This window comes from Bufo gargarizans, chromosome 4, assembly GCF_014858855.1.
Source record: "Bufo gargarizans isolate SCDJY-AF-19 chromosome 4, ASM1485885v1, whole genome shotgun sequence".
In the NCBI taxonomy this organism is placed as follows: domain Eukaryota; kingdom Metazoa; phylum Chordata; class Amphibia; order Anura; family Bufonidae; genus Bufo; species Bufo gargarizans.
The window spans coordinates 324004074-324031711 of record NC_058083.1 but is presented as its reverse complement, the minus strand read 5'-3'; the positions used below and the strand labels follow the sequence as shown (position 1 = coordinate 324031711).

At 42.7% G+C, this 27638-nt stretch overlaps 1 protein-coding gene across 1 annotated transcript in view; it reads left to right on the top strand.

Moving 5' to 3' along the window:
* The window catches only part of MAP3K5 (mitogen-activated protein kinase kinase kinase 5), a 185903-nt gene that overhangs the window by 131332 nt on the left and 26933 nt on the right, over positions 1-27638 (top strand). Inside the window, exons 16-19 of the mRNA XM_044289658.1 lie at positions 8944-9071; positions 25648-25784; positions 26512-26617; positions 27392-27549. Coding sequence (XP_044145593.1) covers positions 8944-9071; positions 25648-25784; positions 26512-26617; positions 27392-27549 — 529 coding nt within the window. The remainder of the gene's footprint in view (positions 1-8943; positions 9072-25647; positions 25785-26511; positions 26618-27391; positions 27550-27638) is intronic.

The following is a 27638-nucleotide window of genomic DNA, read 5'->3' as shown; positions in this document are numbered from 1 at the left end:
CAAGCTGATGCACCCCTGTGAGGGGGAGGGGGGGGGGGGGGTCGGGTCGGGTCTAGGGTCACACAGCTGAGTGTGCTGTGGACCCCAGACACCCGATGAGGGTGATGCAAAAATAAAACGTTATTTTTTTATTTTTCCCTAAACTTTTCCTGACTATCCCTACCTATCTAAGCTCTCCCTAATCTGTCCCTATTGTACCTTTTTAGTGCCAGGTGGCACTATGGTGGCTCAGTGGGGGTGCTGGGCTCCGGAGCTGGACGCTGCTCCTCTTTCCACGGCACCGGACACAGAAAGGAGGAGGAGAGCAGAGCTGCAGTAAGTTAAGCCTCCCGCCCGCCCTGCAGCCAATCGGAAGCGATCCTGAGAGGTGATTTGTCACTATCACCTCTCAGGATCACAGGATGGTTATTGGTGGTGTATTATCACACCACTGATCACCATCCTTCTCCGGGTTATCGCGCCACCGGAGACCCGAATAACCCTGAAACGCAGCAAACCGCAGGTCTGAATTGACCTGCGGTTTGCTGCTATCACCGATACAGGGGGGTCACAGAACCCCCCTCTGCATTTTCCAAAGGTGCCTGCTGATTGATTTCAGCAGTCACCCAGTTCCGATCACCGCCCGCCACGCGGCGGGATTCAAAAATACACAGGGCGTACAGGTACGCCCTGTGTCCTTAAGTACCGTTACATCAGGGCGTACCTGTACTCCCTGTGTCCCCAACAGGTTAAAGATTAAGTTTCAGATAGAGAGAGGACATGATGTTAGAGACGGGTAGAGAGAGGACATGATAGAGATGGCAGCGAGACAGTCACTGGTGTTCTGTAATACAGCAAGGATGATGTCAGGGGATGAAGTATATAGTTGGGTGTCATCAGCATAGAGATGGTACGGGAAACCAAATCTGCTGATGGTCTGTCTGATTGGGGCTGTGTAGAGAGAGAAGATGAAAGCGCCTAGGACTGAACCTGAGGAACCCCAACAGGAAGAGGAAGAGGGAGAGGAGAAGAAGTGGAGCCAGCCAATGATACACTGATAGTCTCAGAGGATATGAAGAAAACCAGGAGAGGGCAGATTAGATAAGCTGATAGATTGGAGCATGATGAGTAGCAGATGGTGGTCTATAGTGTCAAAAGCTGCAGAGAGTAGTCACCATTGCATTTTGCTGTCGGGAGGTCATCTTTTACTTTGAGAGTAAGCAGGGTCAAGAGACTTATATTTTTTTTATTTTTTTTTTAATGCAGTAATGATACAGTGTTTTTAAAGACGAAGGGAAGATACCAGAACAGAGAGAGAGGTTGAAGATTTTTGTTAGGTGAGTGGTGACAGCCTCCAGGTGTTAGGGAATGGGGTCCAAAAAAGCATGTGGTAGGACGAGAAGAAGAGAGGGGCCTGGAGACTTCTTCAGCGACTGGGTCAAACGTTGACAGTGAGCCAGGGGAGAAGGGGATCAATAACAGTGGCTGGGAGCTGATTGCATGCCGGATGTTTTCTATTTTCTCTGTGAAGTAGGCGGCCAGGTCTTCAGCACAGAGGTCTCTGATAGGTGCCTGAACTTTAGGACTGAGGATATGATTACTGGGGTGGCCGTCTTGTCTAGGCTGCTGTAAACAGCATTCATAAATATGCTTTACAGCAGCCACATGACCCAAAGGAACCTGTAGTCTAGAGATAAGCCATTCCTTTCTATTTGAGAGTGTTTTTAGGCATGCTCTGTGACCTAAGCAAAGGTCACTTCACGGGAAGTAATGTCAGCTATCAGTGATGGTGATTAGGGTTGAGCTAATCAAGCTTCATTTTAATGCTGTCTCTGTACAGCATTAAAATGTATGGGCTCCATATAGGAAAACTTTGTCTCTGCCGGGTTCAGTACCGGGGTACCAGTCAGTACCAAAGCCACTAGGAATGCCGAAGTTATTCACCGAAGTCTCGCACAACTTCGGCTGAGACAAAGTTTTCCTGCATGGAGCCCATACATTTTAATGCTATACAGAAACAGCATTTCAAACTACCGTAAGTATTTTAACGTATTAAATAACATGACTGGCTCACATAAAGTTATACATTTATTATCTAGACATACTACACACAATTCAACATATCATATATACGCCAATGGTCTGTATAAGAATATAGCCATATTCCCCACATATCAACTAATATACCTTCACTATAAATGCAATAAAATACAAAGATGGTGCCAAAAAATAAAAAAAAATAGATAGATCTTGGTCCCACTTCTTCTATATCATGCAGAGCTCTCGCATGTACTGTATTTGAATAAAATTAAATTTGAGGATAAATACTGCTTTAAAATGGGTGTTTCAGTTGTCTGTTCGTTTATCTGTCATATGCTTTAGGCCTCCTGCACACGGCCGTTGTTTTGGTCCGCATCCGAGCCGCAGTTTTGCCAGCACGGATGCGGACTCAGTCACTTCAATGGGGCTGCAAAAGATGTGGACAGCACTCCGTGTGCTGTCTGCATTTGTTGCTCTGTTCCGTGGTCTGCAAAAAAAATATATAACCGGTCCTATTCTTGTCTGCGCTTTGTGGGCAAGAATAGGCAGTTATATTAAAGGCTGTCCGTGCCGTTCCGCAAATTGTGGAATGCATACGGACGCCAACCGTGTTTTTGCGGATCCACGGTTTGCGTATGCATGTGGCCTTAAACTTAATAGTTTGTATCAGTTTTAAACCATGTTGAAGCCCGGTAGTGAGAACTCGGATATATGAAAAATAACACGTGGGAAAGTTCAACATGGTTTAACCCCTTAAGGACTTAGGGCGTACCGGTACACCCTATTTCCCGAATCCTTAAGGACTCAGAGCGTACCGGTACGTCCTAAGTTTAAATCGCTATTGCGGCGCCCCGGGGGTTAATCCGAACAGGATGCCGGCTGAAATCATTTAGCCGGCATCCTGTCACAACGCCAGGGGTCGGGTCATGTGACCCCCCTGTATCAGCGATCACCGCAAACCGCAGGTCAATTCAGACCTGCGGTTTGCTGCAGTTTCTGATTGGGATCAGAAACTTTAGTGTGCCTAAAATGTAGATTTTGCACGCCCCCCTGCATAATTTTAGTTGTGGGTGGTGGGGGCGGTGCGACAGGCGGGAATGCGATCCCCCGCCCTCCTCCTCTTAAAAATTCATTGGTGGTCAGTGGTTTATACCAGAGTGTCAGCACATTGCTGACACTCTGGTATAAACGGCTGACATCTGTGCAGATGTCAGCCGTTTAACCCTTTTCATACCGCGGTCCACACAGACCGCTGTATGGAAAAGGTTAACTGTGAGGGAGCAACCTCCCTCTCCCATCGGGGGGCTGCTGTGCCTTTGCAGCCCCCAGACAGGATGGGGTGACAGAGGTAGGGAGCCCCCCTCCATACCCTTCCCCGTCTGCGAAGTTGTGGCCACAACTGAGCAGACGGGGAAGGTTCCCATGGCAACAGGATGCCTTCTCAGGCATCCTGCTGTCCATGGTGCTGAACAGATCTGTGCTAAAGGCATAGATCTGTTCAGACAAAGTGTAAGTAAAATACAGTACAAAACACTATATAGTGTACTGTACTGTATTATACAGACATCAGACCCACTGGATCTTCAAGAACCAAGTGGGTCTGGGTCAAAAAAAAGTAAAAAAAGTGAAAAAAGTTAAGATTTATCACTGAATAAAAATTAAAAAAATAAAATACACTACACATATTAGGTATCGCCGCGTCCGTAACGTCCTGATCTATAAAACGGTCATGTTACTTTCCCTGCACGGTGAACGCCATAAAAAATGTAACTATGAGAAAATTGAAATTTTGCCCACCTTACTTCCCAAAAAAGGTAATTAAAGTGATCAAAATAGTTGCATGTACGCCAAAATAGTACCAATCAAACTGTCATCTCATCCCGCAAAAATCATACCCTACCCAAGATAATCGCCCAAAAACTGAAAAAACTATGGCTCTTAGACTATGAAGACGCTAAATGAAGTCATTGTATAAAACTTACATAAATAAAAAAGATTGTATACATATTAGGTTATCACCGCTTCCGTGACAACCTGCTCTATAAAATTACCACATGATCTAACCTGTCAGATGAATGTTGTAAATAACAAAAAAAAGTGCCAAAAAAGCTATTTCTTGTTACTTTGCCGCACAAAAAGTGTAATATTGAGCAACCAAAAATCATATGTACCCTAAACTAGTACCAACAAAACTGCCACCCTATCCCGTAGTTTCTAAAATGGGGTCACTTTTTTGGAGTTTCTACTCTAGGGGTGCATCGGGGGGCTTCAAATGGGACATAGTGTCAAAAAAACCAGTCCAGCAAAATCTGCCTTCCAAAAACCGTATGGCATTCCTTTCCTTCTGCGCCCTGCCGTGTTCCCATACAGCAGTTTACGACCACATATGGGGTGTTTCTGTAAACTACAGAATCAGGGCCAGAAATAATGAGTTTTGTTTGGCTGTTAACCCTTGCTTTGTAACTGAAAAAAAAAAATTCAATGGAAAATCTGCCAAAAAAGTGAAATTTTTAAATTGTATCTCTATTTTCCATTAAATCTTGTGCAACACCTAAAGGGTTAACAAAGTTTGTAACATCAGTTTTGAATACCTTGAGGGGTGTAGTTTCTTATATGGGGTCACTAATTCAAACATGAAGTATACATATGGGGAATGTAAAGTTATCACAATTTTGGGGGGTATTACTATGTATTACAGAAGTAGAGAAACTGAAACTTTGAAATTTGCAAATCTTCCCAAATTTTTTTTTTTTTTTACTTCATTTTACCGGTGTCATGAAGTACAATATGTGACGAAAAAACTATCTCAGAATGGCCTGGATAAGTCAGTGTTTTAAAGTTATGAGCACTTAAAGTGACACTGGTCAGATTTGCAAAAAATGGCCTGGTCCTTAAGGTGAAATAGGGCTTAAGGGGTTAAAACTGATACAAACAATTCAGTTTAAAGCATATGACAGATAAACAAACAGACAATTGAAACAACCATTTTAAAGCAGTATTTATCCTCAAATTTTATTTTATTCATATACATGCGAGAGCTCCCCATGATATAGAAGTGGGACCAAGATCTATCTATTTTTTTTATATTTTATATTTTTTGGCACCATCTTTGTGTGTTATTGCATTTATAGTGAAGGTATATTAGTTGATATGTTGGGAATATAGCTATATTCTTATACAGACCATTGGATCATATATGATATGTTGAATTGTGTTTAGTATGTCTAGCTAATAAATGTATAATTTTATGTGAGCCAATTATGTTATTTAATGCTGTAGACTTTGTCAGATGCTCTGGTGGTAGGGAGCGGACTGTGCTCCATTTTTTAGGATACGGTGAGCAAAACCAATTGTATAATTTAGTATTTTAACGAATGGACTTCGGATTTATCATCCGAAGCTCGATTTGCTCTTTGTGATAATGAGATCTAGAGAACTAGAAGTGTCAGCCTATTATCAGGCTTAGTGGCCACTGTGAAAACTGCAGGAGTTCACATTTAAAAACAATGTGGATAATGACCTGGAAAAAAAATTAAATCACCAGAAATCTTTAAAGATGTGTTTATCAGGAAACTTTGATAGAAACAATGTCATTTTCTGATGACACATTCCCTTTGAGAATCTACTGCATGATCTGAAACATATTTTCATTCAATGGTTAATATCTAGCAGCATTCTGCATTCTTGGCTTATTAATCATGACATGCTGAGTCAGAGTGAAACAGTATTGCAGTGAATATGAGCAGACAAATATTTCCCATAGGGTTGTCTAGTCACACAGCTGGGCAGATGGGCAGTGTTTAACCAGATAATGTCATATATTCAGTGCCAGGCTGCTTATTGAATACCAGCCCAACTAAAAGAACAGGATATGCTGAATATAATCAGTTCAAAGTACACAAAATGTTTTATTTGTATCACCTGAACATGATCCAAGGAACATTACAAGCTGCCTCCAGTTCACCATGTTCATTCTCTACATGAGTGTAAAAGTTATAAATCTTTAAAGTGTTAATGTGCCATGGTTTTGTCATGCAGTATTTCCCCGCAGATGTTTTACAGCCATAAACAATAGGGCCCAGATTTACTTATGTGTCTAATTCTTTAAAAGTGGTGCAGATAGGCTTTCTCCAATCTTTTTGACTTGTTTGAAAGGAATAACAGTTAGCAGGTGGAGGGGGCTTCACTGCAAAGAGGTAAATTATAAATTAATAAAGCCCTTAGTTGGTAGTCAATTTATAATTTAATTTATAATATACTAGTGCCAAATGCCAATTTCCACACCACCACCACCACCCCCTTTTCACTGACTTTAACCCCTGTCAGACCTCAGATGAATAAAAAATAAAATAAAATCCTCACCTCTCCTGCGCCGCGGCTCCTCTTCATCTCCGAGTCCGGTGTTGCACTTCCCTGTGTTCTCCGGCCTGCGCTGCACTGTCACCTGACAGCGGGCAGCGTCAGGTCATAGTGTGCGCACTATGTCCTGACGCTGTACGGGGTCAGGACAGTGCAGTGCGGGCCACATCAAAGAATACCAGGGAGGGTGAGTATCGGAAGCACTTTCTGCGCTTCTTTCCTGCTCCCGGCACCTGATGCATACTAATGAGCGCTTCCATAAGCGCTCACTAGTATTGGATTTATACACCTTATCGGCAAGTTTAGATGCCGATACCAATAATGTGCAAAATACTGAATATCGGTACTTCCAATAATCAATAGATTATTTTCTGATGACACATTGCCTTTAAGCTCAGTATACATATTAGGTGTATGTTGCCTGGTTCCCAGCTAATGTGTATTAATCAAAGGAAAAGAAACAGAACTGGATCGCACATCCACAATGCTATGATCTAATTAAACTCACATCTCAGCGCAATATTAAATGTACAACCCCCTATACTGCATGCTGTACAAGAGGCATTAGTGTACATTTTGATTAAAAGGCATAAGCCCACTCACCACGCCAAGGTTGCCTCTTAGAGTGGGACCTACTCTGACTAATAGGCCCTAGTAGGTGGCAGGACCCAGGAGTCAAACAGCACCCTGCTATCTTACAATGCCTCCCACGGCACTGGGTCCCACCAGCACAGTGCCACAAAAACAAGACAACCTTGACGTGGTGAGTAGGCTTATGACGTTTGATCAAAATGTATACTAATGTCTCTTGTACAGCATGCAGTATAGGGGGTTGTACAATTAATATTGCACTGAGAAGCGACTTTAATTAGAGCTTAGCATAGCATTGTGGATGTGCGATCCAGTTCTGTTTTTCTCCTCTTGATATATGCATGTTTAACTTTCTTTCTTTATTACTGGTATCAGCACTCCTCCCATTCGGTACAGGTGGTTTTCATTTAGCAGGAGTCTGCATATAAGTGGTAATTGACCTGAAGTTCCTGATAGCAAAGGACATGTTGTGTTAGACTGTTCAGATGGTGCAGTACTGCGTGGTGACCTTAGTTTTTGTGGTGCTGTGATGGTGTGTCAGTGGGACCGAGTGCTTTGGGTGGCATTGTCAGATAGTAGGGTTGCTGTTTACTCCTGGGTCCTGCCGCCTACTAGGGCAGTGCCATGTTGTCACCACACTGTGCTGCGCCTATTTGTCAGAGTAGGTCCCACTCTAAGAGGCAACCTTGACATGGTGAGTGGGCTTATGCCTTTTGATCGAAATGTACACTAATGCCTCTTGTACAACATGCAGTATAGGGGGTAGTACACTTAATATTGCACTGAAAAGTGAGTTTAATTAGATTAAAGCATAGCATTGTGGATGTGCGATCCAGTTCTGTTTTTCTCCCCTTGATAAATGTGTATTAATATGTCTGGAGGCCGCCCTAATCTTCCCGAGGGCTAATGTCAGGGGAGAGAAGGATCCAGCAATTTGGACTGCAACATCTTCTTGTTCTTGGGGAGATAGGCAGCCCCTATAGGTGTGTGGCTGTGCTTTTCTCACCTGTCCCCGTTGAGAACTTAAGCATGCGTGCAGCCTTAGTAGCCAGTGCAAAAACTGCAGGATTGTTTAAACATAGATATTGAAATGGAAAATAAAAAATTCTTTGAAACCAAACGTGATTTAAACATTTAGGCCAATTTCTGATGACACATTCGCTTTAAAGTTCCTAAATTGTCCTCTTCTGTTGGTTGGGTTAAATACCACATAGCTGAGAAGATCTCCTGTTGTATACATGTTTATGAGGTGGTTGGGAAAGATAGGTGTCGGATAAACAAATTTTGAGCTGAACACGAACATGCATGAGCAGCCTAAGGCTACTTTCACACTTGCGTTTGGAGCGTATCCGTCTGGTGTCTGCACAGACTGATCCGCTCCTATAATGCAGATGATGGGATCCGTTCAGAACGGAACCGTCTGCATTATATTTCAGAAAAAAATAAGAAAAAAAAATCTAAGTGTTAAAGTTAGTCAGACGGATCCGTCCAGACTTTACATTGAAAGTCAATGGAGGACGGATCCGTTTGAAATTGAGCCATATTGTGTCAAATTCAAACGGATCTGTCCCCGTTGACTTACATTGTACGGCTAGGCGTTCGGGGGTCCGCCTGCTGAGCGGAGCGGGGGACAAACTGTGCCAGACTGATGCATTCTGAGCGGATCCGCATCCCCTCAGAATGCATTAGCGCTGGACGGAAGGGTTCGGGGCCGCTTGTGAGAGCCTTCAAACGGAGCTCACAAGCGGAGCCCCGAACGCTAGTGCGAAAGTAGCCTTGGTTCTCCTTTACAATTGTCTTGTATTTAAAAAGTCACCACATCTGCTAAAAACTGTAACACGTGTCAAAATTGATAGCCATTTTGTGACATTTAATTTATGTAATTTGATGACTTTGGAATGTATTTTTATTTTAGATATCTTTGTCTGTTTTGTATGTTTTGATTTGTTCAGTAAAATTTATTTGCGTCTTCAGGTACTCACAGCCACTCCATGAAGAGATTGCACTTCACAAACACCTCAAACACAAGAATATTGTCCAATATTTGGGCTCATTCAGTGAAAATAAATTCATTAAGATTTTTATGGAGCAGGTACCAGGAGGTAAGGCATCTTTTGATGTGTGCATTTAGATATGTTAAAGAGACAGTACACTAGCGTTGTCAAAATACCAAAATTGTGATTCGATTTCGATACCATAAAAAAGTATTGCGATACTCGATACCATTTAACACTACGCAAAAAAAAATAAAACATCCAAAAAGCCATTCCGCATTTTATTGGCCCTTAATCGAACAGTCCTATCCTAATTTTTTGGGGGACAAGGTGACTAAAAAAATGGCTAATTCTTCTGTTATGGTGTTCACAGCATAGGAACTTTTTAAAAAAAAATATTTTAATAGTTTGGACTTTTCGGACGTGGCGATATGTAATATGTTTATTTATTGATTTATATATTTTATATGTAAAATTGGGAAAGGGGGTGATTTATACTTAATATTGTGGTATGTTTTTATTTTTTTACTTTTTATTTAATAACTATTTCCCTCTTATGGGCTAGAACCTGGGATCTTTAAATACCTTGTACTGTTCACCCTAATAGAGCTCTATTAGGGTGAATAGGACTTTACACTCTCCCTGCTGTACTGTGCTTTGTGCACAAAGCAGCAGGGAGCTTACCATAGCAGCCAGGGCTTTAGTAGCATCCTGGCTGCCATGTTAACCGATCGAAGCCCCGCGATTACACTGCTGGGGCTCCGATCAGAAGCTACCACTGCACCACCAATGGATGAAGAGGAGGGGAGGCCACTGCCGCCAATAACTTTAATACTGGGGGGGGGGGGGGGCACCAATAAAGCCACTTTGCCACCAATGAAGATAACTCGCGTTTAATACAGATACAGGAGGCGGGTGGTGGTGGCAGAATCATATAGCCGGAACCGGCGGGGGTTAACTGCCGCTGATCGCAGGTCCCTGTCATGGAGGCTGGGTATGTGATTCTGCCTCCGGCACCTGCCCCCTGTATTTGTATTAAAGTGGCCACAGCCCCGCCCCTCCTCTTCCCCTCTCTCTCCTCATTGGTGGCAGCAGCACAGGCGGGAGGGAGAGGCTGCTTCTTTCACCTGTGCTGCTGAGGGAACATGGCGCGCGCTGAGAGCAGCACTTGCCATGTTCTGTGATACTAGGTAAATCTAGGTATCGAATCAATACCGGTACAAAAGTATTGATTGGGTATCAATAATTCGATACCCAGTGCAACCCTACGGTACTAACCAATATTTTGGTTACTTTCAGTGGAAAGGGGATGACTGAGGTAAGGGCTAACCACTGCTCAACCTGCTGCTCAATTACGACAGGAAAATGACCCACTATTCTCATGATGGGGTTGGATCCCTAATGATCTGTTAGTTATCCCTCTGTTCAGTGGATAGGGATAATCTGTGGTAACTAGAATGCCCGTTAAAGCTAACCTTCTCTCCATTTCTTATGCAGTTAAACTGAATCTATTATTCCTACTAAATCAGTATTACAGGATGGCAGAGGCAGACTGTAATATAGTTCAGTAGTACATTTGTACAGATGAGGAATAGCACTATATCTGGTCATTATTTGACTAGTTTTCCCCTCTACAGGCTTGATCTTTAATCTCTAGTGAGCAGCACACTGCAGGTTCATAGCTCTCAAGTGGATCTAGAAAAATATTTAAAAAATTCATACTTTTACAATTGGAAAAAAAGGATACTACACATAATTGGTATTACCAAATCCATAATAACCCAATCTATAAATCATTGTTACTTATCCCACATGGTGAACAAAGCAAAAAATAGAAAACAATGACAATTGCTGTTTTTCTTTACCTCCCAAAAATGTTTTTAAAAGTGATCAAAAAGCCATATTTTACCTCCAACCAATAAAAACTGACGCTCATCCCACAAAAAACAAGCCCTCACACATATTATGGCAATGGAAAAAAATATATTTTTTTAATGGAAAAAAAAATGATTTCATGATGCAAAAAACTAATTGTGTATTGTCCTATCAACCCACAGAATAAAGTTATCATTATTTATTCCACACTGTGACCCCTATAAAAAAGTTTTTAAAAAGTTGACTCCCAAAAATGGAATACAAAATGAACAAATGTATTTATAAAAGGAATAAAACATGATATATAAATATTTTATCATAGTTATTGTACCAATCCTTAGAATACAGTTACTGTGTTGTTTACCGCGCATGGTGAAAAAATTAACAGTGACAGAATTGCTTTTATCTGGCAACCACACCTCCCAAATATGGAATACAAAGTGATCAAAAAGCCACATGTACCTCACAATGGTATCAATAAAAACTACAGACTGTCCCACAAAAAACAAGCCCCCAAACAACTGCTTTGATAGGAAAAATATAGTTGTTATGGATGCTAGAATATCACAATGCAAAAAGTGATTTGGAGGTGGATATAAGGCTACTTCAGACTGAAGTGTGCCAGGTGGGGTCAGCCCTGTAACACATCACACTACTAACCATGTTAGATTTGGTCAATAAAACATAGAAACAAAAGAAAACAGGAAGTGCTCTATGTAAACATTCCTGCAAAGCTGCTCTAATCCCTGGACAGGGTCAAGGGAAGCATATAAATGAAAAACATGTTCTCTATCTGGGTTATAAATATGCATTGTTAGGACAAAATAAAAATGATTTTGGAACCAGAGAACCATGTTAGGAATACAGCAAATTTATCATAGACTACAATAGTTGTAGTGTATGTTATTAGCAACCTAAAGATCACATGTTCAAAGTCCCTGAGGGAAGTGGAGGGGGGCTAAGAAAAGAAGAGAAAAGCAAATATTTTTTTTAAAAGAAACAAGATAAAAACTGAATCTGTAGCAGTGGAAACATGTTCCATTGAGTGATGAATCATGATTCTCTATCTACCACTCTGATGGTTAAGTCTGGTTTTGGTCAATGCCAGGAGAACATTTACCTACCTGACTGAATTGTGCCAACTGTAAAGTTTGGTGAAGGAGGGATAATGCTATAGGGGGTTGGCCCAGGCCCCTTGATTCCAGTGAAGGGGAATGTTAATGCTTCCAACTTTGTGGGAACAGTTTGGAGAAGGTCATTTTTGGTTCCAGCATGAACCCCAGTTAGCTGCGTTTGGTGTGGAAGAACTTGACTGGCCCGCACAGAGCCCTGACCTAAACTCCACTCTATGGCGTCCCGGCAGCCATAGTAACCACTCTAAAAAAGCTAAACGTCGGATCCGGCAATGCGCCGAAACGACGTTTAGCTTAAGGCCGGATCCGGATCAATGCCTTTCAATGGGCATTAATTCCGGATCCGGCCTTGCAGCAAGTCTTCAGGATTTTTGGCCGGAGCAAAAAGCGCAGCATGCTGCGGTATTTTCTTCAGCCAAAAAATGTTCCGGGCCGGAACTGAAGACATCCTGATGCATCTTGAACGGATTTCACTCCATTCAGAATGCATTAGGATAATCCTGATCAGGATTCTTCCGGCATAGAGCCCCGACGACGGAACTCTATGCCGGAAGAAAAGAACGCAGATGTGAAAGAGCCCTCATCAAAGCAAAAGGTGGCTACTTTGAAGAACCTAGAATATGACATATTTTCAGTTGTTTCACACTTTTTTGTTATGTATATACTTCCACATGTGTTAATTCATAGTTTTGATGCCTTCAGTGTGAATCTACAATTTTCATAGTCATGAAAATAAAGAAAACTCTGAATGAGAAGGTGTGTCCAAACTTTTGGTCTGTACTGTATGTAAAATATGCAAGTTAATTACCGTAGTTCGTTTGTCCGATGAGAAATTTCTCTTTTAAAATTTTTTAGCCCTCATTATGGTGGAGCACTCATCTGAAATTAGAAATGATGCTGATCTCCAAGAGTTGGGGCCTCCAAAGTATGGTAGCAATTACAATTATGACTGAATGAAAATCTGTGAACTGTAGCTCAGCACACAGTAACGCATTGTAAGATGAGACACAAGCAGGTAGTCATGAGGCAATTAGTGGTTGCTAAATGTTAGCTGTTATTATTTGACAGACGGCTGTTTGTGTGCCTGGGGATCTATATATATGAAGAGGGTGAAAGTAAGTCAGTACACAAGTTAACTGCTGGTTTCTGGTTAAAAAGGTTGTTTACTGCAGTGCTGTTGGCCGCAAATGTTTAGCTTCTGTGCATGCACAGGTCACACCCTGGTTTACCTCTTTGTTTCTTTACAAGGATTATAAATGAGTGTTTGTGAAAAAAGTGCATGGCATAATAGGTGACATAACTGAAATTTTCTTCTTTTATATTGCAATTATTAAATTGTAGGTCTTAGGTAGGCCTGCACAATATATCGCCAAAGCAATCGCAATTAATCGCCATATCGCAATCGCCAATTGGCCGACCCAAAAATGCTGCAATTATATTACCATATTTTTTGCTTTATAAGAGAAACTCTCTCCCCCCCCCCCCCCCAAAAGTGGAGGGAAAATGGCAGTGCACCTTACAAAGCGATGGTTCACTTTTTACGTGGCCGACACGGATGTATCGCCGGCCGCTATGCTGCACAGCGCGGCCGGCGATACATAAGTTACAGTGTGGGGAGGGAGGAGGGGCTGGAGGAAAGTCGTTATTTTAATGAACAAATGTTCTTTTATTTATTCTATTTTATTTATCTGTTCTGTGCAGTGCTATTAAGAAAATGGCAAGTTTTGTATTTTGTACTTTTGTAGTAATGTAAATATGTTATTTAATTTAGTAAAAGATGTTTTATTTTGAAAAACACTGTGCATTTCAGTTCTTGAGTTGAGCATAACGACATTTCAGCATTATCAGTAATTTGTGTGTGCTTTTGCCTTGAAAATCCAAGCAAATAGACCTCTAGCACAATTCCCTTAAGTTATTGCATCGCATACTGTTATCACAATTTTTAGGGCCCTAATCGCAATCTCAGAAAATTCCCATATCGTGCAGCCCTAGTCTTAGGTACACCTTTCAGGAGCCACACAGACCAGATCCCAGACTCAGAGCCTCAAGATTCATTCACACCCCAACTCATCACTCACTTCTCCATGGTCATGCAGCTATCATCTCATGAGGCATTGAACCAGCCCCCCCCAAAAAAATAAAAAATATATAAAAGATGTTGCCTAGGCGGTCAGTTATGTTTTAGGCCTTGTCACTCAAACCACTCAAACCACTAGTGCACAGTGGAGATAACACAAATTGAGGATGACTGGCATGAAATTAAAGTCCCCTTTACAGGGGATGGGGGAGGGGTATGCCTTTATGTAAAGTCCTGTCTAAAGCCCACACTCCGGGAATATATAAGTGAGGGACATGAACATGTGGAGTCACTGTGGGTAGAGATACATGGAGCTAAAAACAGTAATGAATTACTAATAGGAGTTTACTATAAACCACCTAATATACCAGAGTCCACAGAAAATCTACTAAACGAGATAGACGAGGCGGCAGATCATAATGAGGTGGTTATTATGGGGGACTTCAACTACCCAGATATAGACTGGGAAACTGAAACTTGCATATCTCATAAAGGAAACAGGTTCTTGGCAATAACCAAAGATAATTACCTCTCCCAACTGGTTCAGGACCTGACTAGAGGGACGGCCATACTGGACTTAGTATTAACCAATAGGCCTGACAGAACAGACGTGCAGGTTGGTGGACACCTGGGAAATGATGACCATAAAGTAATAACTTTCCATTTATCATTCAAAAGAGCATTTCTACAGGGAGGTACAAAAATACCAAACTTCAAAAAAGCCAACTAAGAGAGGCCATAGGTCTAACTGGGACAAAGTCCTCAAAAATAAAAATACAGCCATAAAATGTTCGCAATGTTTTTCCAGGTGAAAGGTCCTCTTTAAGTCCAAAGGGAGACCACGGCGGGATGACGTGAACACAGCACGTCTCGCTCTCCCACGCCGGCCTCTTCCCCTCAGGCTCCCGGCTTACCCATCAGCTGATTAGCCGATGCTGCACAGCTGACGCTGAAGCATTGATGCGCTGAGCGGCGTCTCTGTGCTGGATGCGGCTCCTGGATCCTGGATTACCTTACTTGCTGCTCATCGGTGCTTGGGTGCTGGACGCGCTGTACGGGACCCTCCGCTGTTCTTCTTGTGCTGTCGGCTCTCCCTTCTGCTTGTGCTTGACTTCAGCTGCTTCGCTGCTCCGGGGACCTCCTTTCTCCTTTCCTCGTTGGCTGGCCCTTGTCTCTTGTCTTCTCCCTGCTTTGGATCCGGTGACCACGCTGTTCTGCCTGCGGCTTCTCCTCTCCTGTCTCCCTGCAACCTGGACTGCTGGCCATTTCTGGACACGTGAGAACACAGCCTTGGTTGACCTTGTTTTCGTATAGTGCTGGTTTTTGTGTTGCCGAGTTGCTGGGAGGACGTATATTCTGTGCCTTGCCTCTTTCCGCTTTCCCTTTGCGGTGCCAGGTGGGGGGGGGAGGAAGCGGTTAAAAGGGGGAGAATAAGGCGAGAGAGAAGCTATAAGGAGGAAAAAGAAAGAAGCAGTGAGGTGTGAAATTAACAGGGACAAAAGGAAGGAAGAAAAAAGAGAGAAAAAAAAAAAAAAGAAAAAAAAAGGGGGGGATATAAAGAAACTGGAAAATTAATAAAAAAGGGAGAGAACCAGCCGGAAAAAAAAAAAGGGAAGAGAATGGCCCCAAAGCGACGATCAGTGGACTCCTCGGCTACTAAATTGGGGTCTAAAACACCAGAAAACAAGATCGATAAGTTTTTGAAATCACCCTTCCCTATTGAAAAAAATCCATCTAAAATTAAACCCTCTGCTAATGTGAAGAAAAATGCTAAAACGCCCCAGTTTGAGGAACCCTCTGAGGACGGATCAATGGAGGCAGATCAGGAGACTGTAGAGGAGGGTTGCCCTATACAAACGCGAACAGAATATGATCCATTGGTATTAGATAAGATCCTCTCTGCCGTGGAAAACAACGGCTCCCTGGTGCAGGGGATGTCCACCCAATTGGGCTCAGTGCAGAGCGATATCACCCTAATCAGGGAAGATTTAGCAAAGATCCGTGACCGAGTTCTCAATGTGGAAAAAACTGTTGTTTTACTGCAAACCGATATAGCCACATTAAAATCTCAAACTTTGCTTCTCGCCTCAGAAAACCAAGTGCTACAACACAGGCTGGAGGACCTTGAGAATAAGTCAAGGCGGAACAATGTTCGTGTAGTTGGTTTCCCGGAAGGGGCTGAGGGCCGGCAGTTAGAGGAGCAACTCAAAGATGTCGTCACACACAATCTAGGCAGCGAGAATTTTTCTTCTATGTTTCAAATAGAAAGAGCTCATCGAATACCAGGAGGAAAACCTATTCCAGGGAGGCCGCCGCGCACAATTTTAATGAAACTTTTATTGTCCGTTGATAGGGATATGATATTAAGAAGAGCTAGAGAATGTACTCCCATTGAATATCAGGGCTCTAGGTTGCTCTTTTTTCCTGACTTTGCTCGTCAGACTCAGGAAAAGAGACGCAATTTTATAGAGATAAAGAAGCGCCTGGCGCTAAAGGATATTAAATATTCTTTACAGTACCCAGCGAAATTAAGAGTGATCTACAATGGGACTTCCTTGTTTTTTGAAACACCACAACAAGCGTCAGACTGGATCGATCAAATAGGCATTTGAAATCGCGTAATATTATGTTTGAGGGGATGCTGGGGGGTGGGGCTTGGCTGAGGGAGAGTGGCCGGGGGTTAGAGGTTCGCTGAGCAGTTCGGGCGGATCAATGGAGAGGGGGTTGGGAGGGTGGGGGGGGGCTGGGAACACACCTTGCAGGCGGGTTTTTTTTTTTTTTTTTTTTTTTTTTCTTTTCTTTTCTCTTCTTTTTTTTGATTGATGTCTATTAGAATTGTATCTTGGAATGTTAGAGGGCTTGGGGAAAGGGTTAAAAGGCAAGCTATTATGGATGCAGTAAAAAGATATCTTCCAGCAATTATATGTATAGTAGAAACTCACCTTACTAAAGAAACCCTGCGCCGTCTGACAACGGGATGGCACTCCCAGTCTTACCACTCCACATTTAGTGGATCCTCTAGGGGCGTTTCAGTCCTGATTCATAATTCTGTAGACTTCATCCTTATAAAATCCTACATAGATGATCAGGGTAGATTCATTTTCCTACACGGCAAGCTGTATGGCCACAGTTACATTCTGGCTTTCTTTTATATACCCCCTCCATTCTCAATGTACCCCCTGACTCAGCTATTGCTTTTTGCTGAAAATAGACCAGAATGCCGGTTAATCCTGATGGGAGACTTCAATGCGGTTATGGACCCCAACAAGGATAGATTTACTTTAGATGCAGATCGGGGGAGGAACCCCTGTAACTCCTTGTTGCCCCAGTTCTGTTTAGAGGTAGGAGTGGTAGATATATGGGAACATCTTGGCGGAGGAAAGAGAGTATTCTCCTGCGTTAGCAGGGGGGGGAGAGCAATGTCTCGGATTGATCTAGCACTCACTAATGAGAGCAATTTGAGTAATATCAGCAAGATTCGATATGGAGTACGAACCGTTTCGGACCACTCACCCGTACTAATTGAGGTTTGCACTGGGGAGAATAAGGCCATAAGGGGGCTAGGATTCAAGTTGAACCCATATTGGCTTGCCGTTATGGAGAATCCTCAGTCTATTACATTATTGATATCCTCCTTTTGGGAGGTAAACTTTCCCTCTGCTAATATCAATGTAGTTTGGGATGCCTTGAAAGCGTATCTAAGAGGGGTCTTTATCAGTGAGATCGCTGCAGCAAGGAGAATATTTAGGTGTAAAGAGGAGGAACTGGTTAAGATCGCTGCCTCTACCAATGAGTGTTTTACCAGTCAACCCACGGAATATAACAGGGAAGAGATGCAGAAGGCTAGCTGTTGCTTGGAAAGGTATTTATTAGAGAAAGCAAATCATAGAGTATTCTTTAAGGGGCTTAAATATTTCTCGGAGTCTGGACGTCCTGGTAAGCTCCTGGCAAGAATAATTACTCAACAAGATAGGAAAAATCAATCCATCACTTTAATTCGTAATTTAGAGGGGGAAACCATAACAAATTTAGAGGGGATTAGGGATACCTTCTTACATTATTTTGCTCAGAGATATAGACCCCCTCCTGTTACGACACCCGAACTGGCGATGCGATTCTTGGAGAGGATTCCACTTTCTACCTTGAATGAAGCTCAGGTGGAATTTTTGGAGGAGGAGCTGTCCCTTTCTGAGTTAAAGGAGGCTCTGGGGTCTATCTCGGGGAGCTCATCGCCAGGATTGGATGGCCTCCCATATGAAGTTTACCGTAGGCATGGTGAGACGCTCCTCCCCCAGTTACTTGAGGTGTTTTCCCAGGCGATCCAGGGAGGGGGCTTACCATGCTCCATGATGGAGGCTCTTATTGTTCTAATTCCGAAAAAGGATAAAGACCCGGCAGAATTGAGCTCCTATAGACCAATTTCCTTATTAAATACCGATGTTAAGCTACTATCAAAAATTTTGGCTAGGAGGCTCTCGCGGGTTATATCCACTATTATCCATCCAGATCAAAATGGTTTTATGCCAAGAAGGGGCACCCATCATAACTTGCATAGGCTATTTATGAATATCCAGTCCCCGGGGAGCGGCGCCCGCTCCATCCTGTCGTTGGATGCTACTAAAGCCTTCGACAGGGTGGAGTGGACCTTTCTCTGGGAGGTGATGAAAAAAATGGGCTTTGGCCCAAGATTCTTGGCGATGGTACAGCTCCTATATAACTCTCCAGTTGCTAGGATAAGGATCAACGACATGATAACAGAGAGTTTTGTATTAGGAAGAGGTACCCGTCAGGGCTGCCCTCTCTCCCCCCTGCTATTTAATATTTACATTGAACCCTTAGCGGCTAGTATTAGGCAGGATCCGAGGGTGGCTGGCTTTGGCATAATGGGGAATCACGATCGAGTATCACTTTATGCAGACGATATCTTGATTTTCATTCATCAGACAGACACTACTCTTCCTCGCATAATGGACCTGGTTGGTCTCTTTTCCGGTCCTTCCGGTCTCGAGATCAACTGGGAGAAGACCGTTCTCCTCCCTATAGATGAACTGCGGGGCGAACGGTATAACCAGCTAACGATCTCAGATTCAATAAAGTACCTGGGGATAACAGTTTCTGCCAAACCACAGGAATATCTACAACTTAATCTGCTCCCTCTGTTGATAAAGCTGAGGGTTAAAATAAAGATATGGCAAAAAATCCTGTCGGCAAGAGCCGACAGAATTTCATTAATAAAAATGGTGGTGCTGCCCCAGGTTCTATATATCTTGCGCAACTCGCCTGTATGGATTGTAGATAAGTACTTTAGATTGATAGAGCGGATGCTCAATGACTTAATATGGGGGAGGAAGCGTGTGAGACTGAAGGTACTCTATTTTTCTATGCCCTATAGTCGGGGAGGCCTTAACCTCCCCTACTTTAGGGGGTACTTTGTGGCCTCTCAACTCTGCCTGTTTAATGAATGGGAAAATAGCCAGTTCTGCAGCAGGGTGGTGAAAGATTCAGGCTTTGCAGATTTTTTTACAGTACTTGAGTCTGACTATTTATTAAATGCATTAAATGGGTATACACTCTTCTGCAGAATGGCCATAAAGTCTTGGCGAAATATAAGGAACTGGTGTGGAGCTGGGGCATCACTTATTTGTACTCCACTGTGGCACAACCCAAAGCTCTTGAATTTAAATGACTTGAGTTGCAGCCAGTATTGGAGGACCAAGAACATTCAGTACCTGCATCAAGTGGTCAGTGGTGGACACATTTTGCCCCTTGCGGATTTAAAGCAAGGGGCAAATCTAGGTGAGGTGGCTTGGTATGCATATTTTCAATTAAGGTCAGCACTTTCTAGCACTGCGAATCGCTATCTTCTTATTATAGAAACTCCTGAATTTTTACATGATTTAATTTCTAAGAAAATTGTCACGAGAATTAAAGTATCTCACTGTTATAGACACTTAATGAAAAAGTTTTTTTCTGACGTTCTCTCACCAGGACAGAGAGCCTGGTCATCTTCGCTTTTAGCGACGGGCTCCCCAAACTGGGAGAATATAGGGGAAAGTTTAAAATTGGTTTTGCATAATTTTAATCACATTGTGGTACAATTTAATATTTTGCACAAAATATATGTGACACCTACATGGTTATATAGGAGAGGACTTAGAACCTCCTCTAACTGCCCACGCTGTGGTAAATCCGAGGCAGATCATTTACATCTGTTCTGGGACTGTCCAATGGTGAGCAGGTACTGGAGATCGGTTCAAACCAATCTGGCTCGTAAACTCAACATTGTTGTTCCCTTCACTCCCAGGATATGGGTCCTGGGAGATCTATCGGAGGTTAATCACCAACCTACAAATGGTCGATTGTTGATTAAGGTGATGTTTCTGGCTAGGCTTCTCATTTCTAGAGTATGGTTTTGCTCCTCCGCTCCAGAGTGTAATAATTGGCTGGGTTTGGTTGAGAAGGTGAAAAGCTACGAGAAGATCTTGTATAAACAACGAGGAGTATACTTAAAGTGGGATAAATTGTGGAAAGACTGGGATACGACCAACTAATTTAACTTTTTTTTTTTTTTTTTTTTTTTGTTTTTGTCTGCAAGGTGGGGGGTGGGGGGGGGTAAGGTGGGGGATTTTTTGGGGAAGATCCAATTGTCCGGCTTCTTTGTGTATGCAATGTATTAATGCAGAATGTGAAGCCATAATAGAGCATTGGAGCATCTTTGGAAATGCCGGGGGCTGGCAGGACTCACCGGTATTAGATATTGGTTAACTCTTGATCAATTTAAAATATTGACTAACATTCTGGTGAGGGTTCGGGGCTCGGGATCTTGGGGGGTCCGGGCATCGGGTGCGACCCGGGATGCGGCTTTTTCTCTTGGACGTGAGTTTTTACTACGGGCAGCGATTTGACACGGGTGTGGTTTGGGTCCCTCATTTGTTCCTTCTTAATGAACTGGAGTTGATGCCGGGCTCTGCCCTCCTAACGAGACAGTGCTGGCTGGCTATTTTTCTTTTCTCTCCCCAAGTGTTGGGGATTGTTGAGTGACACTTTGATTTGTGTCCCCTCTCCATGAGACACCGTGGAGAACCCATGCGAGTTATGCTTAAACAAGCCATTAACATTTAATCCAACTATATGGGGATGAGGCAGGAAATCCTGGGAGTGGGTTTTATACCACTGGGATAGAAGACTGCTGGACCCCCCTCCCCTTCTCTTCGGTTTTACGGAAGGGTGCGATCAAAGATCGCTGTGAGCTTGCCCCACACGGGATAGGTGAGCACCAGAGATTCGCCCCACGGGTGTTGGCCCTGTCAGTGGTGCTTACTTGCGTCTGAGGGAGGCCGTGGGGGGTGCGTGTTCGCTGCTCGGTGGGCCGCCCGGGTCTCGGGCCTATGCTCCCTCTCAGTATGGAGATAATAACATTAAATAAGATCTCGTTTTTTATCTGTAATGCTAAACCCTTTGATGCCGGGCTGGTCCTGCTTTTCCCCCAGGCAGTGAGACCTTTAGTTGATATCTATATAATTATGGGTATTTGCATGAAATCATATTTAATTATGCTTTAAGGACTAGAACTGACGGACTTTTGGATCTTATAGCATTGTAAATGGTATATTGTTATGTATTTTTTTGTATGAGAACTAAAAAAATAAAAGTTTATATAATAAAAAAAAAAAGTCCAAAGGGAGACCAGAGCAAATCTACTACCAAGCATGAAATGAAAGAAAAGGAGGGATGTGTTCACCATGCTGTTTTAAACAATCAGTGTAAATTGGAAGAGGGATTTTTTTAATGAATGCTATCTATGATAGAATCTTCCTTTTAAATGTTTGCAATGAACCAAGCTCTGATAATTTGCCTGTATTCTAAAGACCCCTTTACATGGGTCAATGATGGGGGCAATTATTGGGAAGGAGCAGTCCTAGCAACACTCCTTTCTAATAATTGCTCTGTCTAAAGGTGCCGCCTATTACCCTATGAATAATTAAGCAATTGTTGGCATTGCTGGTACAAACATGTAAATCATTATTTCTGGGCAGCAGATTGTACTGTCTAAATAGCCATCTACTGCCCAGAAACAATTAATGTGTATCAGTGTAGTGATCGTTTGTGCCTATACAGCAGAAGTGATTGCTGCATGTAAATGTGTTGTAAACATGCCGTGTTGGCCTGTGTAAAGGGTTTAGCGTGAATACCTAACCTTTTAGCGGATGCCTGCCTCTGCTTTTAAAAGATTCATACGTACTTGCCCCCTGCTGCTCCGGTTCTGTTCAGTGGTTCCCGTGTGCCCATCTACTAGTTCCCGGTGTGTTTACTTCCTCCTGGGTATGGACATGGTCAGCTGCTCCACTGCAGTCGGTAACTGGCTTCACCGGTGACGTGTCCACAAGAGACACATAACCGCTGAAGCTGGTGGTTGGCTGCAGTAGAGCAGATGGCCATTCCAGGATAACCAGATGATGGACGCATGCGAGCTAGAGCCAGGGGTGTGGAAATCGTATCGCCCGACACCCTGGACATGCAGTTTCGGGCGCCGGGCAGGTAGTTTGTTCAGTAACTTAGCCCTGCTGCGGGCAAGTAGCCCTCCTCCCTACCTCTGCTGTCTTTGTTTCCTTCCTCCGCCTCCCTTACACAATCCATCTTACTACTACCCCCATAATTCTAAATAAGGTTCTGGCTGCACACACAGGATGGCCGCCATTTACTCGCGGCTTCTATTTACACTACTGTACACCGAATAAAATAGCCCCTCCCTAACTGGTCTAGTCACTATGGCGTGACGTCATTACGGCCAATTCAAGTATGCCGCTCTTCTCCACTGCTGAGCTCCGCCCTTTCCCCTGGTGGTGACGTCCGCTCTGGTCCTTCAGCTCTTGCAGCAAAACCAGAGAAGGTCGTGGTAAGTGATCACTGCTGTGTCTGCAGCCTCTTCTCTCTGGTATCAGTCATTATATCATAGAGATATATATATATATATATATATATGTGTGTGTAATCTATCACAGCTGGCTGTGGCCCCAGGATACATTCACACCGGCCCTGTATACAGAGGATATATATTGATCACTGCATTTTTTACACATTTGGATTTCAAACTTCTTCTCACGCTTTAGGAAAGAAGACACCCCAAGGTACTTCGCGATGGGCATAGTGAGTTCATGGAAGTTTTTATTTTTTGTCACAAGTTAGTGGAATATGAGACTTTGTAAGAAAAAAAAAAACACATCATTTCCGCTAACTTGTGACAAAAAATAAAAACTTCTATGAACTCGCTATGCCCATCAGCGAATACCTTAGGGTGTCTTCTTTCCAAAATAGGGTCATTTGTGGGGTGTTTGTACTGCCCTGGCATTTGATGGTCTCCGCAATCATTACATGTATGGCCAACATTAGGAGTTTCTGCTATTCTCCTTATATTGAGCATACGGGTAATGAGATTTATTTTTTCCGTTCAGCCTCTGGGCTGAAAGAAAAAATGAACGGTGCAGATTTCTTCATTCGCATCGATCAATGTGGATGAAAAAATCTCTGCCAAAAAAAAAAGAGGGGAAAGGCGTCTGCCAGGACATAGGAGCTCCGCCCAACATCCATACCCACTCAGCTCGTATGCCCTGGCAAACCCGATTTCTCCATTCACATCAATCGATGTGGATGAATAAATCATTGCCGTTTTTTTTTTTGTTTGTTTGTTTTTATATACAAAGTGTTTGCCAAAGCAATATGAACACCGCCCCTCAGCTCATAAGCCTCGGCAAACGTATCTTTTTTACTGCAGAGGATAAATCTCGTTTTGCAGCGCAATGCTTCTGTCACAATGCACATCAGTGCTGCAGCTGGTTCATCGGTTGGTCCACCTAGAAGGTAAAAAAACTAAACAAAAAAGAAAAAACCAGGCCGCAACGCAATAAATGAACTTTATTAACATGATAATAACATTCGAACAGAACATTAACTTTTATAAACTTTATTGAACTTTTGGAACAGAACATTAACTTTTTTGCTTACCAGTGATTTTATTTTATTTTTTACTTTTTTATAGGACAAACCTCTCCTTCCCCATGGGACAATGTGCAAAGCGCAAATCGCCCAGAGATGTGGCGAAGTACATTATGCACTTTGTCCCAGGTGAAAGAGGTTTGCAGCAGCTGTGAGTGAAATGGCCCTAAGAGCCCTGTGTACGCCTGTCCTGTGTGACGCAATGCCTATGCTAAGTGTACCTGTGTGTGGTACTTCCGGAAACACTTCCCTAAGCATAGGGCAGGGTGGTCAGGGCAGTCAGGACAGAAATAGCGGGTGTCACGCCTTATTCCACTCCTGCTACAGACACAACAATTTTTTTCGGGGTGGCGGTTGGTTTGAGGTACCAGCAATGACATTGGGGAAATATCGCTTGTGTAGACGGCTCACTACACTGGTGGTTGGGGCCACGGAACCTCCTGAATACGGGAGGTTCTCGATGATCTCTTCCTGAAATTTGAGGAAGGATCTTGTTCTCCTAGCCTTACTGTAGAGAACAACTATTATACAGAGCCAATTGAATCAAATATACAGACACCTTCTTATACCAGCGTCTGGTTCTGCGGGAAACTAAATACGGAGCCAACATCTGGTCATTGAAGTCCACCCCTCCCATGAGCAAATTATAGTCGTGGACCAAGATACTATAAAAGTACCAATGCTGATTGTGACAGTTTACACTGATCACTTTTTTCTCTTTCACTAGTGATTGACAGGGGTGATCAAGAGGTTAATTGGGGTGATGGGGGGTGATCTGGGGGCTAAGTGTAGTATTTGGTGTGTATTCACTGTGATGTGTGCTCCTCTGCTGGGACCAACTGACGAAAAGGACCAGCAGAGAAGCAATTTAACACCTTATATTTATAAATATAAGGTGTTATATGGCTTCTGATTCGATTTTTTTTTTTTTTTAAGTCACCAACCTGCCAGCGATGATCATTGGCTGGCAGGCTGATGACGAAATACTCCTTTAACGATTCCCGGCCCGCACTGTGTATGTGTGGGCCGGCTCTGCCCGAAATCTCGCGTCTCTCGAGAGGACGCAATGGCGTGTCCAGGAGGAATAACAGGGCCGCCGCCAGGACGCAATCCTGCATGCGCCGGTCCTGTAGTGGTTAATATCCAAGTCATGTCTCAAGGCTTATTTTAAGAGCTGAACATTGACTTATAGGATAGCTGCCTTACATCTGGTGGCATGAGAGACAGAGCTTGTTAAGAGCTCATTTGTATCCCTTCCCTCCCATTAGTCTCCTCACACTGATTAAGGTGCTCTCTCCCTAAAGAGAGTTATTCTCCCCCCCCCCCCCACCAAGAAAAGGAGATAAACACATAACTTGCATCAACATTGTTTTCCTTAGTAACATTGGTGTTTTACCCTATTGTTTGGGCCATGTATTTATTATATGGTGATTTGGCAGCATATTTGCTCTGGTAAATTATCTTATAGGCAGATGCTGCTCTGTAATCCTGTTTGTCAGTTACTATTATTGCAGTGTTGATGGTCAAATTGTAATTATATCTCTATGTGGTTAAATTGTAATAACCTCACTTGTTGCGTATAATTTGACTTCTTGTTTTATTACAGGAAGCCTTTCTGCTCTTCTGCGATCCAAATGGGGACCTCTGAAAGACAATGAACAAACGATTGGATTTTATACCAAGCAGATTCTTGAAGGCTTGAAATATCTTCATGATAATCAGATAGTACACCGAGACATAAAGGTGTGCATTCTTAGGGTTCAAGATATTTGTGTGTGGGGTGTACAGTGATTAACCCATACATTTGTTCTTCAGAGTTTTTCTATTGGTAGGGCTCCAAATCCCATCACATCCACCAGTCAGCTGTTCTGCAGTAGCGCTGGAATTAAACATCTCCGTCCATTGTGTAGAGGACAGAGCTAATTACTGCAGCGCTGCTCCTATTCATTTGAATGGGAAGAACTCTGCAGTAACCATAAATAGACAGCGCTATGTAGTTTCTGCATCGGTGCTACTGTAGAACGCTGGATAGGCAGGGGTGCGAGGAGGATAAGCTATCCGTATAAAAATCCCAGAGAACCCCATTAATCCAGAAGTATCCAGTTTAAAGGAACTTTCCAGGAATACATATTAGTTTTGATGTAGGTACAACCGATACCACCCCTACCAATCAGCAGAATGAAGGCCTGCACCTGGTAAAAGTTCTAATAGTTATGAAAATGAAACCTATTTATTAGTGGTTTGGTATTAATCTCTAAGAGTGTTCATATTTGCATATGGCTCCACTTTATAATGGAAGTCACATCGCTCTGTGGGGTCTGTCATGGTGTTGTAAGTATAGCAGTTAATGCAGACCTAATCCTCCTATGAAGATCAGATGGGATTGGCAAGGGAAGCCTTAATCACAGCAGTGCTATAGGATGCATGAATAAGATCAGATTGTTAATAAAAACTATTTTCTGGACTCTAGGGTGATAATGTCTTGATAAACACATATAGTGGGGTGCTGAAAATCTCTGATTTTGGTACGTCAAAGAGGCTTGCTGGTATCAACCCAAATACAGAGACATTCACCGGTAAGACAATTGTGTATTATCGTTAAAAAAGTATCCTGCTGTTGCTTCTGTTTGTACATCATTAATATCATAGCTCATGGCTTGCCAATGTAGTTAGAATATTAATTACGTGTAGTATTATTAAATATTCTTAAAACCTGTATGCACATGAGTATTTCATGTGTATTTTTCATGAATATGTTTTTCACATACTCATTGTAGCAATAGTGAAGGATCAACTCATGGCCAACGAATACATGTTTGTTCAAGCGATCTTGCCTTTAAACCCTTTAAGTATATTTGGGAGTTATATTACCAAAAATGTGTTATTTTTCTGCCACTAACTGCATGATATTTTCTGAGCATTCTTATGTCTAAAGTACCTTCTGTAATAAGTCTGTTGTCTGACCATGGCTTATGAAATTCTGTATTATAAATATGTTTGAATTGGTTCCAAGGTGGAAATGCATGAAAAGTGTATTCCTATTGTAGACATTTATGATGGGACATACCAAATATTTATGACAATTGGTTCTATCAGTTGTTGGTTTGCTGTTTAGAGAGGAGGATCTGCTTCCCAGAAACCATGATTTAGGTGACTGTATCAGAGATGTTTTCACCCGATGATCATTGGCACCTTGACACAAGGCCATGATCAGGAAGGAACATTCCTATGAACCCTACTTTCTAATAATTGCCCCAATCAAGGGTCTTTTATGCATAGCAAGCAGTATTTGTTTTCAGCTTAGAGCCTTTCTTTCTTTCATGTATAAATTTATCAGTGTTGTTTTTCAGGCACTCTTCAGTACATGGCTCCAGAAATAATAGATAAAGGTCCAAGGGGGTACGGGAAGCCTGCAGATATTTGGTCCCTGGGCTGCACAGTAATCGAAATGGCTACAGGGAAGCCTCCTTTTTATGAACTAGGAGAACCACAAGCTGCCATGTTTAAAGTATGTGTACCCATAGGTTAATATGAAAGGTGTCCTAAACAAGTTTAGAAATAAAACTTTTTATTCTTTATTATACTGAAATACGCCTA